Here is a 17,469-nt window from a genome sequence, read left to right as displayed (position 1 = left end):
GAGGACAGAGTAGCATGAGGAAATCTCAACAGATAGCTGTCGGTAATACGTCAGTTTCAAGGTTTACCAGTTTCCCAGTAAACGCAACACTTTGTCCCATCTCTTGTTTTTCCGACAACAGCAGTGAGCAGTGATAGTCCGTGCATAGCGTCGTTTAGCTGTTAGCTCCTCTAGGACGCACGGTGCTAATGTCCTCGCATCCGCTGCAATGCTGTTTATATGGATATGGTTTAATTTTGCGTTACATGACCCATTTCATCTGTAAAGCCGTGCCTGTGTTGGGTCTTTCTACGCTCTCTCGTCCTACTCTTTCTCCTCTTTACTCTCCGCGCCCCGCCACACAGCGGCCCGGTCCACACTTCTGACATTAGTCTACAGTTTTAATTTTTTATTAACACGCTGTATATTGTTAAGTATGAGGGGCAAACCTGTGTTTGTACCAGTGTTTCCGCGGGTAACTCTGCTATCGCGGCCGCTACGGCGAAGAACACAGAAGAAGTTATTGAATGCAACTAACTTCAGTTGGTGAAGTAACAGCGTGTGAGACGGAGCTGCTGGACCGAAGCCTGGACCAGAGATGTAACCCATGGCCAGAATATCATAGTTCATAAAAATGCAGCGCTGTAATGATAAAGACGTTTCATACACACGACGTGTGTGTCCGCCGTTCGACCCGTGCTGGACCCGTTCATAATTATCTCTGTGTCTCTCTGAATAGCGTCCATCACACTCCCTCTCGCAGTTATAAACAGCCTATGTGACAATAAAATTTGTTTTGGTTAAAATCTACAAATAATCGTGAGAATAATCGCGATCAAAATTTTGATCAAAATAATCGTGATTATCATTTTGGCCATAATCGTGCAGCCCTAATCTTGGGTGACCGCCAGATGCAGATACGGTGCCTCTGCAAAATAGCCTTGGGAATTAACTTGTTTTAGTAGAACGTGCACGTAGAGAGGGGCGTTTTTGAATTAAAATGGTTGTTGAGTGTGTGATGAGAATTTTAATCAAATAAAAGATAAATATAATTTGATTGTTGGTTCTAGTTCAGAGGATGTTTCCTGAATCGACCGGAGTTTAGAATGCCAACACAAAGAAAGTGGAAGGTGAGGGACATATGGCCAAAAATGAAGGACATCTAGCCACTCTGTTCTGGCGGCACCAGAACAATCCCGCTAATTAAATGTCTTTGGTATAGACTAATGAACAAGCTACAGAAAATTGTATTTAGTTGAACACAGTTAGCCACTATTTTTTTGTAAATGTTTAATGTAAACAGTGAGTTTAATTACAATTTGTGGAGTGGTAATGTAGCGAGGATCTGTGTATTAGTACAAATCTGTCCTGGAATCTCGAAGAAGATTTAATTAATAAAAATCTTTATGGTCACATTAAAAAAAAAAGAAAAAAAAGTTAAATGTTTTTTTAACCAGTGATGTGCTTGGCACAGTTGGTTGTGCAGAAATGGACTCTGCATAAATCCCGGGTGGTCACCCATTAGTCAAGCAAGAACACTCCAAGACAGATTGGATTTTAAAAGATTTATCTTTGTGTGTAAATGATTCAGTAGATCAGGAGAAGTAAGAGGAAAACTTAATTTTTTTTTTCCATTGACATCAAAGGACACTTCACCGAATTTATTTATGAATCTCAGTTTACTCATCATGTAAAATACTGCTCAGCCTGTGAAAACGGTGTATAATGTCTTCCATGATTCTGCAGGGAGCTCTCCAAAGTTTGAAAAAAATAACCCTGATGATGTCATCAGATGAGTCCCCCAACTTTATGAAAGTGCAATACATAAATCGTTGGATTGCCCTTTTGGTGGATTTTTTGATCGGAGCCAGCATTTTATGCCCTTCAGGGGAACTGCACTTTATGTAAAGTCTATTTCTTGTCGAGCAGAGAGTGTAGAGTTTTGCACTGTACAGTGCGTGATAGAGCATATGTCACGGCAAAAGAAAAGGAAAAAAGGAATCACAGATTTGAGATGAGCAAGATAGGAAGAGGGTGAGAGATGGAGATGTGTCACAAATAAGGAAAAAGCTAATTAACAAATCAGATTTGTGCTGGAAGTGTGAGAACAAAGAAGCCTGTTCACAGAAAACGGGGATGAGAGATGAAAATTAGCTCATTCGCTAACTCTAGCACATTTACATTGAGGTGTAAACTGAAATGATTATTAATGTGCATTGTCCATGGTAAATGAATGAATGAATGAATAAACAAATACAATTGCTGAATAGTCTTGTTAATATCCTTTTCTCTACTCCTTGTTTTGCCTCACTCTGTTTCTCCCTTCCCTCCTCTGTCATTTAATTACCTCGGTGTGATTGGGCCTGCTGTGAGAATGTCGGGCTGGAGTCTCACATTAGATGGAACACAGTCAGAAAACAGTGTTTGTTTACACTGAGTGGTTGGTGGTCTGGATGGTAAAGTTTTTTTCACTACTCAACAGAAAAACAACCATCAGTTTGTCAGAGAGATAAATGGATTACTTGCTCTAAAGCACTGTAGATCTTGCCAATTTTTATTAGCAGATTAATGATATATTCGTACACTGGAAATGGTCTGTTATGGAAATGGTCAGAGCGGTTTGGAATAATCTGTGGACATTTTTTTTCTTTCAAGTATAATAATATAATAGTTTGACTGTCGATTTGATTGTGACGTTGCAGCTGCTAAGAGTCTAAGTGGTAAAGCTTGAGACCTAAAACATATCAAGATTTTAGGTATGAGCATATTGTGTACCCACATTTTTAAACTGTATTGATTCTCTCTATCACACTTTAAACATCTGTCTATTCTGTTGTATATTGGCAGCTTTCTCAGACCAAAGCTCTGAACTAGTCTCTGACAGCCCTATGAATAGTTTGGGGATTTAACCTTTAGCTGCTGCCGCCCCACTGCTGCCAAAATTATAAAAAAAACACTGGTACCTTGAGTTTCCACAGCTGTTTGTGGCCACTAAATGTTTTGGAAGTCAAAAATTCCTTTGTGTGTTGAGAGCAGATTCCTTTTTGTGGATCAGAGACAAAGAGAGAAACCGTGGAAATAGCGTAGAAGAGATTATGGAGAGAGAGCTTTAGTAGCTTTAAGGTTCACATGATGAAAATCACAATCAGTCTTATGTATTTGATTTGTCCGGACACAAGGATAAGGCTTTGCCTTTGATGAATTGCACATTACTTAAACTGTGTGTGAGTAGGAGCCCCGAGAGTGTAACCTTGCCTCATTTGACTGAGTTTGCTTCGTTAATTGTGTTGTTTCTTGGTTTTAATCTAAGATGGCAGTCTTAATTGATCCCGTTAACGTGGGATGTGGGAGGCGAAAGAACGTCGGGGAGCTCCGATGCCCGCTGGTTATTTTGACACATAGACAGTCCAAAACACAAAAGGGTTAGGGAGAGCAGTAAGGGGGCCAGTCCCAATCTCACAAAACACAAGACTGCCAACAGAAAGGCTGCCTGGGTGGGTGACTTGCAAAGTACCCTGTGACACCCAAATCAAAATGCCACGACACCCAGCTAGACAGCCATCCAGTCAGCCTTTGTCTAATAGGTCCTATTTTCACCTAGCCCTCAATGTTTATCCAGAATGTTTCCAAATTAAAAACAGGTACAAATTCAAAGGCTCTACTAATTATTACAAAGACTTGCCTGGCTAAGGTCTACAATGATCCCCTAACCATGGAACACATTGTATTACAATGGTGCTGTCTGTTTGTGGTAGTCGGTCTTGTGAACATGCTAATTCAAGAACAGCACAAAAGCCTGCATGTTAATGAGGAAAACACATTTCCCTGAAAGTGCCAACAACTCATATAACATATGAAGGTAAATATACTGAGATAGATATTTGACAGATAATACCTTTTTATTACCATAACGAGTAGACACATGCTTAAAATGTTAAGGTGGTTGTGTGGATAGAGAAGTGTAGTGCAGATCTTTTGTGTAACCGGAACACTTGTTTATATTTTGTGTAGAATTACATTTTCAACCTATAGCTCAACTTGTTTATGGTTAGTATGGGGAAAAAGTAAAATTGTCCTTTTTATCGGTGTTTTCAAAACTTACGCAGCATGGGTACGGTGTCATTGTTAGGCCTTTACACAAATTATTTAGTGGTTTTATTAAGTAAAAAAAAAAAAGAACCAAAAGATTCAGCATTGGACATTTAACAATGTTTTTCTAATTTGCCTTTTTGCCTCTAGCAGTGCGGTGTTTTATATCCTTATTATGTAAACCTTATTTATTTTTTTACATTTGAATTTATTTAAACTTGTTTGAAACAAGCTTTTAATGTAAATTTTGAAAAAAAAACAATATTCCCAATATAGTCAATTCAATCCCAGGAGAAATAGTGTTGTGCAAACAGTTATTTTCACGAGCTTCAAAGCTCACATGAAGGCCAGCGATCCCCCGGAAAGAAAAGCTGAACTCATCTAAAATAAACAAGGTTAGAATTTGCAAAATACACATGCTTTCTTGCATGCACATAATAAAGACCCCCAACACACACTCAAACATGCACTTATAGTGCCATTCATATATACTGCAGATGTCTAATTAGCATTATTAACCTTTAGTGAATGGGACTGACAACATCAGGGGAGAGACCGCTTCTCTCTGCTATTCTCCTCTCCATTGTACCAGGGGTGTTTTAATTGGCCAGGGAGGTTTGAGGCCACAGAGACCAGAGACGGTTAGTAAGACACAAATGACAGAGTGAGAGATCCGCAGACAGACGGTCTTCACTCTAGTGGAAAATATCCCACTGTGAAGTTTTTTGTGTCCCTTTTTAGATTTGTTTAAAACTGTAATGTGTTTGTCCATTTGTGTTTGCATGCATGTACAGTATTCATGTAAAAATAAACCCTTGGAAAGAGATAGTGGCTAGTGAAGTAATGTATCAGCTTAATGTTGTATGTTGAATTCTTGCAAACACCTCCTCTCACGTATGTATTTACTTGTGCATGACACAGTGGTGTGCATGCATTGTATTGTGTGTAAATTATGAGTAAATTGGTCTTAATTGTTAGACCATATAACAATAGTATGTGCATTACTGACAGCGTGCGCGGAAATGATGCAAGAGCATCTGTTAAGTTCAGAGTTCATCCCACATGCATGAGTGGAGACTGAATTCATAGGCAAATTGCTAGGGTGCAAAAAAATTGAATCACATTTATGAATAGATTTAAGCTCTACCAATTCAAAATCGATTTATAGAATTCCAAAAATTGATTCTACTTAAAAAAATAAATAAAAAAGAGTTTTGTAATGGCGTTTATACTATCACATGGGAAAAGTAACTACATGTACATACTCTGTATTGTTTTTTTTAAATTGAGAATCGTTTTTTAATCAAAAAATTGATTTTTTTTTTAATCGAATCGTGAGCCTAACAATCGATATTAAATCGCAACATTTTCTGAATTGTGCACCCCTACTAATTGCATTGGTGAATAATGTGTGGAACTGGACTGGTGGAGAATCATATGCAATTAGCTTGCTTACTTGCCCGAACATGCAGTTATACAGCACCAGGGCAAACACCCATACCCAACACACTCACCTCTGTGTGACCTATTTCTTTTAGAAAACAGAGAATTAAGTGGAACTGGGTAAAATGCCGGTATAACCAGCAATTCCCATGAAAGGTTCCTTGGACAAATGCCAAGGAAATGCAGAGTGGCATTATCTTTGCTTTGTTCAGATTAATATCACTGCCTGCTGTAGCTCTGTCATGCTGCAACTTGAGAGGGACCAGACGGAGTGTCAAATCCACAGGCATGACGTGGAATCCAGTTCTGCTGAAACTGGACACTCTGGCTGCAACCAGCACTCAATGGTTTAGTGCTAAACAATTGAGAACAGTTGTCCTGTTGAGGTTATTATTTTATTGTTATTGTTTAATTTAGGTTTTTTTTTTTTTAAAGGAAGTGACCGCTGCTGAGTGTTCTTTGTCCGATGATGTTGAGTTGGCTAACCAGAAGTTCTATTTTGTGTGTTTGTTGTTCTCAGAGGTGTAACGGATCAAGCGCCTAACACCGTGGATATGGACACGCAGCCACAAGGACAGCAAGCAGCCGTTCCAGTCTTTCAACCACAGGTAAACTCTACACGCATCAACACAAGCCAATCGGCTAACCTGGCTGGTGAGCTAGGGTGACATGTACAGTGAGATGATCAAAATTGTTAGCTGCATAAAAGATATTTTTTTAAACCTTTTTATAAGATAAACTTTATTGTCCCGAAGGAAATTTGTCTTGGGTAATGAGAAGCGCTGACAACAACTGCATACAAACACAATGTCCTTTAGGCAAAGCAAAAATTAGTTGAGATGACATTGCACAGGCCCTGATACAGTAAGGTATTGCACGTGCCCCATAATAAGTTAGTTACACATAATAAATAAATGCAAAGTTTGAATATAGGAATTGCACATAGTGAGTAAACACACAGGTTACATTGGTTAAGGCCAGCACACTATTATAGTGATGATGACTGGACTGTTTTTTTGTTCAGTAGGGCTATCGATGTGGGGACAAATGAAAGCTTAAGGTGGCTGCTTTTCCACCTACTGGCTTAAAAGCAACCGCCTTAATATTTAATTTGTCCCCACATTGATAGCACTACAGAATTATAATCAGTCTCATACTCAGTCTCTGGTTACTTTGGGCCGTATTAGATTTACAGGATTGTTGTATCAATGTGATGAAGTGTCTGGATTGTTTAAGTCACAAGTTAAAGTCAGGTCAAATTATCTATGAAGAGTTTTTTCAATTTACTTTTTTGGAAATGCACTGTGATAAAACATTATACCACCCTGTTGCTAAGGGTTTCTATTTCAGTAGATCATGTAATACCATCATGTCACATTCTATCATATAGTGAGTGATTTTGTTCAATTTCTTAAGGATTGTGGCATCACGAATTATTTCCCTGTAGATTTATTCAAAAAAGGGGACATATTTGATAATTTATGATGATATAACCTACTCATCCATTCATTGCAAGCATAGTATCCCACTTACTTCACATTTTGAACTGGAAATACTCTATACTATCATTTCCCTGCTGCAATCAAGTTGTCCCTTTCAGTCAGAGCATCTTTCAGACCGCTGTGAGATAGACAGCAGTGGATGAATGTTGAGTTGTTTCTATTGATCAGAGCTCTGGAGGCTGGCGTAGCCTGGCCTCCCTGCACGCCTCTCTTGGTTCGATACAACTCAGGTTGGCTCTGTGCAGATCTGGTCATTGTTGGATTTTAATACCGCCCTCCAACATCAGGTCCATTGATTTCTCTCCAGAAGGATGTTTTTGCCTCCATAACTATTGAATAGACTTTAAACAAAGAGGATCATCCATATGCCCCAGAGAAAATGTTTGATTTATTTTGGAGAAAGAAACAAAACTAAAAATAGGGCCTGCTCTCTCAGTTGTTGTTTTTCTTGCGTATGCAAGGGCACTGCAACATTAACACTGGAATTGCCAAGGGGGTTAATTTATTCTAAGATTTGTAATTGCAAAATTAAGGATAATTGGGTTGCACACAGACGAAAGTCAGATAAAAGCTCTAATGATTATATTCACTTAGGCAAACCCCCCCACACACACACACACACACACACACACACTAGATCTTCCACTGATCTCCCAACAGTTGATTGTGTGTTATTGTTCAGGCTTAATGATTTCTCTCTCTGTTTTTCAGCCTATTTCTAGCAGTTTACATCAGTGTTAATTCCTGGCCCACTTTTTGAGCTTAGGTTATTGGTAGCACAGTGAACCTTCTATGTTTTTTCACTGTCACAGAGGACGCTGAACTGATTTCACATTTAGTGGGAGATGGCGAGAACGAGTCAGTTAGAGTATGTAGATGGCTGTCTAAGCAGCATCCAGATGGGTGTCTTTCAACAAGTCCTGTTTATGTTTCACACTTTCCCAAGGTTCAGTCTGCTTGGCAGCACAGGGGGGAACAAAAACCACCAGCCTCCTCCTGGAGAAATCTGAATTGTATATGTGATGAAGGATATTCAGTATCGCTTGCAATATCATTTCTCTTGGTCCCGGAGGTATGATGCATATGCATTAGGTAAACGAGATGAGCTGGTAAGATGTGCATTTTTAATGGCGCATTTGCTCTTTGAGTGAGTGGGAGGGTTGGTGAGGAGGCCCCCCTCACATCAGATTTTGATCGTCACTGCAGAGTCTGACAGTCACGGATCTGTCTGTAAGCGCTGAGACAAGGCAGTGCGGTTGTGGAGCAGATTGAGAGGAGAAGAACGATAAGCACCTTTGGGGTGAATCCTGGCAGTTGGCTGAGAAATATTGAATGGTGCCGTGCTTAAGGGGGCAGGTGACTGGTGGGGGGTGGGAGTGGGGCTCCCTGCCTGCCAGTTGCTGTCTCTGTCTCTCCTTGTATTCCTCCATGTCTCTCTTGGAAACAGCCACATTAATAATTTTGTTTTGTCTGGTTTACAAGAAAGCCATTTCAGTCCACACAAGAGTTGTGTGGTTGTTTTATGGAGATCGTTGTTGACCCTAAACTGCTTAAACAATAAGAAAACAAACTTGATTAAAACTAAAAAAATTGTCTTTAGTTGTGGGTCATAAATGCTGACTGACAAAATGAATAGTACTTTCTAGGAGACTGTGTGCACTTAATGTTGGTCACTACTTAATGATCTCAAATTAGTCTGACAAAATAAATACAACAAATGACAACATGGTATTCACCTAGATCAGTTGTAACAAGATTTAGAATGAGTGAAAACAGGGCACTCCGGTGGCATAAAGGCACCAGAGGTTAAGGCACAGACTGACCTACATCAACCCCGGTTCACGTCTGGGACCCTTGCATGTAATTTTCCTTCTTTTCTCTCCTCATTTTCTCTCATTTTTTATACTGTTGGCTAATGTTATTTTCCCCATCCACATCAAAATATGCAGCCACAGCCTCACTCTAAAGATTTTACAGTGTGTAAAATGCTGATTCAGTGTGCCAAAATGGAGAGGTGTGTTTTTAGATTTAGTCGGCTTAATGTGGACGTGCCCTGAGTTTCTCCCTCTGTTACTGCATCCATCTCTGTCTCTCTCCATGGGAGACGGCACCTCTCTGCCGCCGCTGGCCTTTCTGTGGCAGCCGTTGGGTCTGCTGGGCTGTCACATCACACCCTGGCCCCTCTGCTGCTTGTCTTTCCCCCCTCTCACTCTCTCTCCCTCTGCCTGTCTTCCGCAATCCCTCTTCCACTCTCCATGTGTCTTGTCAGTTGTATTTGGCAATGGTGTCATTATTGGGCAGCCCATATCACGCTTCCTTCGATGAGCTGGGGGGTGTGTGTGTGGTGTGTGTGTGTGGGGTGTGTGTGTTGTGTGGTGTGTGTGTGGTGTGTGTGTGTGTGTGTGTGTGTGTGTGTGTGTGTGTGTGTGTGTGTGTGTGTGTGTGTGTGTGTGTGTGTGTGTGTGTGTGTGTGTGTGTGTGTGTGTGTGTGTGTGTGTGTGTGTGTCTCTCTCTCTCTCTCTCTCTCTCTCTCTCTCTCTCTCTCTCTCTCTCTCTCTCTCTCCCTCTCCCTGCTAGTGAGTTGCCCATGGCTGTTGTGTGTCACCTTTATACCTAAAATACGTTATGCCTCACAGACGTTACCCATAATGCCTTGCATGGCTGCCTGCCACATATCTCCATCCCATGCAGCTTGTTCCCATCACCAACCAGAATGATATGAGGGAAAATAGTATAATCACACCACAGAAGATATGTAAGTCAAGAAAAACATTAACGTCTGTAATCTAAAGATCAGAATTTAGAAGGAGACAGTACTAATCAATGGGCCTATCCCTACTTTTTATTTGTCTCAGCTTATAGAAGAGGTCAAATAGTAAATTATCATTACTGCCATTTGACATGTAACCTCAGGATTACAAGGTGAGGAAATTTTCCCACCTGTTAATAAACTTGTGACAAGACCGGTGTTACCGATTGCACCAGACATTTTACAAGAAAAGATGTTTGTGAGTGGCGCCGGCCTGTCCGGTCGAGCTTCTGCCGCGTAGCTGGTGAGCTGCACCACTTTCCGGCTGGTTTACAGTTTATAGATTGCCTCAATAACCTTATCAGGTTCTCTTTTAACTAATGCCAAATTGGTGCTTTTGCTTTTTTATTTAACACCAAATCCCCCGCCATCGTCTATTGCTGCTTCTGCTATACAGAGCAGTCACTTTCAATTTATAATTGTAGCATCGTTCGTCCGACATCGATAACATATTTAGTGGGTGCTGATACAAAAAATTTAAGTAAATGGGTTTTATTTTCAAATGAAAGCAAAACGATGGTGGGGGCAGTGGGCAAGTAAAATAATTGGTGTATGCCTGACCTCCAGGTAACACCAGAAACATTGACTACTGCGGCAAGTCAGCCAAAATGGATTTAAGTCATTTACCAATTTTTAAATAGACTTAGTCTAAGTCTAATGACTTGATATTGGCCATTGTTAAAGGATTTGCGCTCCTTTTTATTGTTTATGCCTTAACACTGATATGAGAAGTTTGTGGTGGATAAACGTAAAAAAAGGTAATAATTGATTTAAGGTTAATATGCAGCTTTCAAGCCTTCTGAATTATTTTTCTTCGTCTTTTTTTTCTTTAAATGGAAAACCCCAAGAAAGAATCAAATGTGTACCCTTGGCAGCAATTGGGCCATTCTTCACCCATTCAGATAAAATAGAAACACTGTTTTTCTGAAAGGTCCACTAGTCTACCCTTCATTTTTGTGCTCTTCCATCATATTTAACATACACATGAACAATCTGAACAATCAAGTTTAGATCCTTACACTCAGTAGTCTGTACAGCCGTCTCCTTCCGGATTGGTTCAGACACTGACCCCTGCATCATTCAGGGTCATCCCTTTGTGACTTCCCTTTATGTTTGTCGGGGCCTTGTGTTTCAGCTGGGAGCTCCTGATTGTGTGACACCCGTGTGCGGCAGATGAGACGGCCTGTCACTCAGCTTTGGCCTGGCTGCCCTTTGAAGGCCGGGCCAGGGGGCGAAGAGGTGCCGCAAATGGCCTGTGAAGTTTACATACACTGCCCACTGCTAAACAGATTAGCTCTAATGAAGTGTCTAATGCCGGGGCCGCTGGCTGACATAATCCTGCCTGGCAGCCCGGCCCCTTGGCTGCCAAAAAAGCCGCCCTCCCTCCAGCCCTCTCTTCCGCCCTCGCATGGCCTCTGCTGCCACCCAAGGCGACTCCACACAGGGAGGTGCCCACTGTTAATCATGCCGGACAGTGTGCGATCTGACATGCAAATGTAGGTCATTGCATATGTAAATGTGTGATTAGGGGGCTGGCATGCCAGGACACATTAGCAAGACTGTGCTCTCAGCAGGCGGTTGTCACAGCGCTTTAGAGGCTCATGCTAACATTTGTCAAGCTACCACGCACCGAATGAAAGCAATGCCCTCTTGTCCTTTCTGCCTCCCCCCCTCCCAAAAATTTCTCTCTCTCTCTCTGTTTCTCTCTGACACGTTCTCTGAATATATATACACCTCAAACTGTCCATCATTTATCCTTGCACAAGTGCTTCTGTCACGATTATGACAAGTCATTGCACAATATGGCAACACTTACAATGTGACACACCTTGTAGATCTCTGTGTAGGTTTGCATTTTGCCAAACTGGAACAATATGTTACTGTTTGTTGTTTAGTGGTAGCTATAAGCAAAGCATGTTTTTAGAGTTCCTGTAAGTGCATCATGCTCTCTGTCACTGTGACTCTCAGACAGCTCGGGACGATGGTGGTGTCATGCTGAAAAATGCACACACCTCAACGGTGTTAAGTGTTAATTGGACGGGGCATCTAATTGGCTCACGCCTCTTCCTTTGGCTGTCAATTTTAAACTTTAAAAAACCATGAAATGCTTGCCCCACCCCCAGCCTTATACCTTTTAAGGAAAATCCTGTTTGGAGTTGTGCTTCCCTTCCCGTCACTGTAGATGCTTAAGTGTCTTTGTATTTGTTAATATTCAATCTTGGGTTGGTGTTGTCAGCATACAGACTCCACTTGACTTTTGTCAACATTAAATATATACGTTTTTGCTGTATTAAATAAAGTATGTGGCATGAGCTTATGGTTCAATATTGATACCGAAACAATAAGTTCATTTATTTATCTGTCAGAAAAAAATATTTGCTGCTTTTCTCTGCCTTATATAATTGAATATGTTTGGGATCAAGACTATTGACTGGACCAAATAACCAATTGGATGATGTTACCATGGGCATTTGAAATTGTAATGGTCAATTTTCTTACATTTTACAGACTAAACTGTCTCGATTTTAATTTTTTTGTACTGTTTGTATTTAAAGTGTATTCTTGCTGTAAAGCACTTTGATGAAAAGCGCTCTATAAATAAATGTATTATTATTATTATTATTATTATTATTATTAAACGTTAAGTTGATTAATTAAAAGTAGTCATCAGTCAAGTCATGGTCAGTTGTAAATGATCAATAGTTGTTTCTCTTCTAACCATACAGCTAAACTTGTTTCCCTTTTTATAGTATTATGGTTGGGTTTAATTGTAAATATTTCCTGGATGTTTTCCTTTGTTGGTACTGAGGAAATCGTTTATGGCCTCCGGTCTGATGGGAACTCTGTCAAACTGCTAAACGTAAGTGAAGCAGTTTGACAGAGTTACCATGAGTATGATGACACTCCCTTCTTATGTGTATTAATACTTGGGAGATTCCTTTTTTGACTTTCTCAACTTCCTTTGTCTTCTTCCCTCTGTCCCAAGTTTCTTGCCCCTGAGCTGCTCCCACGGCCACATTGGCACAAGTGCCGGTGACATGTGGCATTCTGATATCTGTCACCTTGTGTTTGCTCCCGCTGACGCCTTGTACAAGTTTACCAAAAGGCTCGAAAGGTCATGCCGCTTGCTTTATTTTCACACATTATATCCAAGGGGCTCATTCTGGTTTATTTTTGATTGTTTTTATTTATTTATTTTAATTGTGGAAGGTGAGTTGAGTGTCTCAGCCTGCACATGCAATCATGTGGAGAGGAGAGGAGAGGAGAGGAGTCCTGTAGTCTTTGGCCCAGTGCCAGACTGTCAGTGATAGAGCTTGGCAGACAAAGGAAGGAAGATGACTTGGATTCCTGTGAACTTAAACAACTTAGGCGGAATGATGATGTGCCTGTATTTTATGTAACACAATGTTTTATTTATCCCTGCAGGGATAACAATTATTTCATCTCTATTTCAGTTAAGTTCCAAACCTCTTGGTGCTCTATGTAAAAAAAACAACAACACAAAACTAAGGACTTTGCATGCATGCACGTTATGTTGTGTCGTGTGTGCATAACTGCTAGTAGAGTTGTTGTTTTTTCTTTCAGAAACCATTGCAACCAGACATGGGCCATAACTCGCTGGCAAACTTCCATATTGAGAAGAAGATTGGACGGGGCCAGTTCAGTGAGGTGTACAGGGCGAGGTACCTGTTAGACAACACGTCAATGGCCCTGAAGAAAGTCCAGGTAAGAATCACTTCGGATACCATCTGCAGCCGATATATACAGCCAGTGAGATGTTGAACTACTCTTGCCTCTTGCGTTTTTTTTTGTCCTCATGAATGGGTAACCTGAGACTGTCTGTCACCAGAAAAACACAAACAGACAACCAAATATACTCACACTTATGGGCAATAAAGCACTAGGGATCTCACCTTCATTCTAGTAGAAAGTCATGAATCCACACACTGGTATTTTGATTCAACTTGATAAACTCAACAAAGCACGATACATCAGAAATAAATTACAAAAAGATACAAGAAAAGAGCGACAAATTGTCAAGCAAATTTTAAGCGTACATTTGAAATGGTTTGGATAACGAATAAACTAGGTTACAGCATAGTTTCGCATGAAGTACGCACGACTCTAATCCGTCCGAGTAAAAGAAGTAGAAGTAGTAGTCATCTTGGCCATCTATACGAGAGAAAATGGGAAGGCATTTAATTCAGTTGGGCAAGTTTTAAGTGTTCGTACATGTCAGCTAGTATTAGCCTTGTTTCATGCTGTCCAAACACTAAGACGCTATGGGAATATCCGGGAAGTGGGCAACAGCGGAAACCGCTCATCATTCATGTGAGTTAAATGTTTGATACGTCATCACCTATTTGGAAAAGGCGTTTTTGCGTCCCATTTAGTGCATCAACTCTTTTCCCACAAAGGCAGAAACCACCCCAATTTGCGCAATTGAGACAACACAGCTACAGACTTTAAATTTTGTCATTTAAAGAAATATATATTTTAATCAAAAAATTGTTAACTATTGACCACATCGAGGGTGAGTAACTACTACAACATTCACACATTTAAACATGCATGTGAGTTATTTGTATTTTCGTTGTGGTGAAGTGCTGTGTAGGCTAATTTACCTTCACCATATGACTCAGTTCTCTTGGGGAATGTGCGCACACACGGATACATCCACATACATTCAGTATTCATTGACTATACACACCACCAGGAGGATATTTTGTTATTATGGTTAAGCATACACATACACACACACACCTTACACAGGAATCTGTGCGTGTTACTCCGATGTGAAACACCTGTAGTCACTCCAACGCCACCCTCAAGATAACAGCAGCCATGTTTTGTGTTTTGTGTTTTTTTTTTCCCTTATCTTCTCTACATCTCTCCATCTAACCATTTCTTGAATATGTCATAACATCCCCCCCTTTGATCTCTTGATAGATATTCGACTTGATGGATGCCAAAGCTCGGCAAGATTGCATCAAAGAGATAGATCTCCTTAAGGTAAAGAACCAGAGAGGAGGGAGACGGCGTCATGCTCTTCGCTCTGTTCTCTTAAGGTGCCTCAGCTGAGACCTTCCACCACAAGAAAACAATTGATCTGCACCAGGCGGCTTGGATTTTATGTGTCGATGTGTGGGCACATGCACGTGTGTGTGTGTGTGTGTGTGTGTGTGTGTGTGTGTGTGTGTGTGTGTGTGTGTGTGTGTGTGTGTGTGTGTGTGTGTGCGCACTTCCTTGCATGGTTATGAATGCAGAGCAGTGTTTGAGTATTTGTGCACACAAGTGAAAATATGAATGATGTGTGTGTGACTGTACAATACATGTGTATTACTGTCTCCACATGACTCTGTCTGTCTGTCTGTCTGTCTGTCTGTCTGTCTGTCTGTCTGTCTGTCTGTCTGTCTGTCTGTCTGTCTGTCTGTCTGTCTGTCTGTCTGTCTGCGTGCGTGCGTCCGCGCGCTTACCAGTATAACATCATTCCAGGCTCACATTGACTCTTTTTTTTAAAATGCCAACACTATTGTTTTTTTGTTTGTTTTTTAAATCTTTTTATAATTTTCAGAGATGGGCAACAGTGCATCAGCATGTGTCTCTTGATGTTTTACCTCCTCCCTTTCCTGATCTTGCCTTACTTTTTCCCCCCTAATGAAGTTATTTCACTTATCAAGCTACCATAAACATGTGTCAGCAGGGTTGCTCTAAAATACTAATGTACAAACTAATGATGGCGTCAATATCTCCCCCTGTCTGCAAGATCCTAGACGCATGTCGAAGTTGTGTGTTTGTGGTTTGATTGTGTTCATTCATGCATTCCTGATAGCGTATTCCTCCATACATGTAGTCTTTTTGCGCATGCATGTGCACTACAGGCATGTTGTGCACATACTCCTGCTCACACATACACAGGGAAAGAAAACAAGCCAATTAGTTTGTACGACGCAAACACATCAGTGGAAGCTCTCTGGAATTTTTGGGCCAATCAAAGACAACAATACTAGGATGCAAGCGAAACCCGGTAGAGAGCTGTAATCTGAGCAGCAGATCTCTTCACCGTGCGAGAAAGCGTGGTTTGCCTGGATCTGTGTCTCTGACCTCCTAAGAAGGGTCAGGGCAGGGCTCTTCCAGGTGACTACGTTTCTCATTTCCTTTAGGCATGTACTTTAATTCTCTCATTACATGGATCCTCATACCCTTTTTCTGTGTCCTTTACCTTCTGCTTGTTCCTATCTTGTCCGTCTTATTCACCCAGTTGCTATATAATTCCTTCCATCCCTCCTTCAGAGCTTTTTGTTTCCTTCTTTTCATCTTGTAAGCCAATTGCTAGTGAACATGGAAGTTATGCCCAGCCCTGCACTGCCCAGCAAGCCTGATAATAAAGGGCTGAGTGTGAGAGAGACAATCCTTCTGCCTTATCCCTTACTAGACAGGCCAACAGGAGACACAGCCAAATCAGAATAATGAGAGGCACACTGGCATGGACCGAATGGAATGACACACATACAGGCGCATGATCACACGCACACACAGACGGAGTCATGGCCTTTCAACGGTCTGCCTATTTGTTTGTTTGTCTGTCTGTGTTTGTCTGCCCGTTCATCTGTATTTTCCCGTTCTGGCGTGATGATTTCAACTTTCAAATCTCACTTCTCAGTCTGCTCTTTTGTCTAAATCCTCGCTGATGGGAATGTTGGTTGTAGATATAGCCTGATCACTGCTAGTTTCTCCCTTCTTGAAATCCCACAGCTAAGAATTCCACTCGCTTGTGGGTTACAAGCCTGGATTATATTCTGAAGTCCAATGACCTTCCCTAATCAGCAGTGAAAAGCTATAATGACGTCTGTGTTTGCTTCTGTGTTTTGTGTTTTTGCAAAAATGCGTGGTGTGTGCTTGCATGTCTGGGTTCTGCATCTGATTATAATATACCAGAGGTTTACTGACAAGACAGAGAACTGGCAGCAAACAGCTTCATTTAACCTGATGCACGCACGCATGCACAAATGCACGCACGCACACACACACTATAAATTCTGTTTAATCTTTTGGTCTCTTTAAGAGCAATGCATTTCTTTTGCAAGTTTAGTACCTATTTAGTTCTCCATCTAATGGACAAACAACCCAACATTGCCTATCTACTCATTTTCTTGTTCAGTGAAGTGATAAATATCAATATGTCGTGCAACACAAGGCTTAGTTTCTACTTGTGATGGACATTAGAAACCGTTTTTACTTAAACTTTCTCAGCTGAAAGATACTTGGATCTATTTAATATTGTTCAAATTTTTACCAGCTGCTTTCATATGAGCATGCAATTCCTTTTTTAAATACACTGCAACCTAATTTCTTATCATGGTTAATGTTGTAACATCAGATTGCATTACTCAGTATCTTGTTCTTCTTTGAAACACATCACCAGCTCACCAAATATATCACATTGCATGATTAAGTAATTACACACACTGGTGGGTCTCAGTGAGCATGTGTAATTACATAATCATGCAGAACTATGTGATATTTCCCAATGAACGATTGTTGCATTGTATTCATCATTAACATAAACATCTACATGTGAACATATCTCTTTATTTCTCTGCATCCTCCGCCTGAGGTTCAAGTTGTGAATGAGGGGTTGGTTGT

At 40.8% G+C, this 17,469-nt stretch overlaps 1 protein-coding gene across 1 annotated transcript in view; it reads left to right on the top strand.

Moving 5' to 3' along the window:
* nek7 (NIMA-related kinase 7) overlaps positions 1 to 17,469 on the top strand; it is a 76,754-nt gene that overhangs the window by 27,658 nt on the left and 31,627 nt on the right. The window contains exons 2-4 of the mRNA XM_032525609.1: positions 6,032 to 6,119; positions 13,408 to 13,548; positions 14,773 to 14,835. Of these exons, the coding sequence (XP_032381500.1) occupies positions 6,066 to 6,119; positions 13,408 to 13,548; positions 14,773 to 14,835 (258 nt within the window). The 5' untranslated portion in view covers positions 6,032 to 6,065. The remainder of the gene's footprint in view (positions 1 to 6,031; positions 6,120 to 13,407; positions 13,549 to 14,772; positions 14,836 to 17,469) is intronic.

The sequence above is a fragment of the Etheostoma spectabile genome, chromosome 9 (genome assembly GCF_008692095.1).
Source record: "Etheostoma spectabile isolate EspeVRDwgs_2016 chromosome 9, UIUC_Espe_1.0, whole genome shotgun sequence".
In the NCBI taxonomy this organism is placed as follows: domain Eukaryota; kingdom Metazoa; phylum Chordata; class Actinopteri; order Perciformes; family Percidae; genus Etheostoma; species Etheostoma spectabile.
This window is presented reverse-complemented; position numbering and strand designations above follow the sequence as displayed.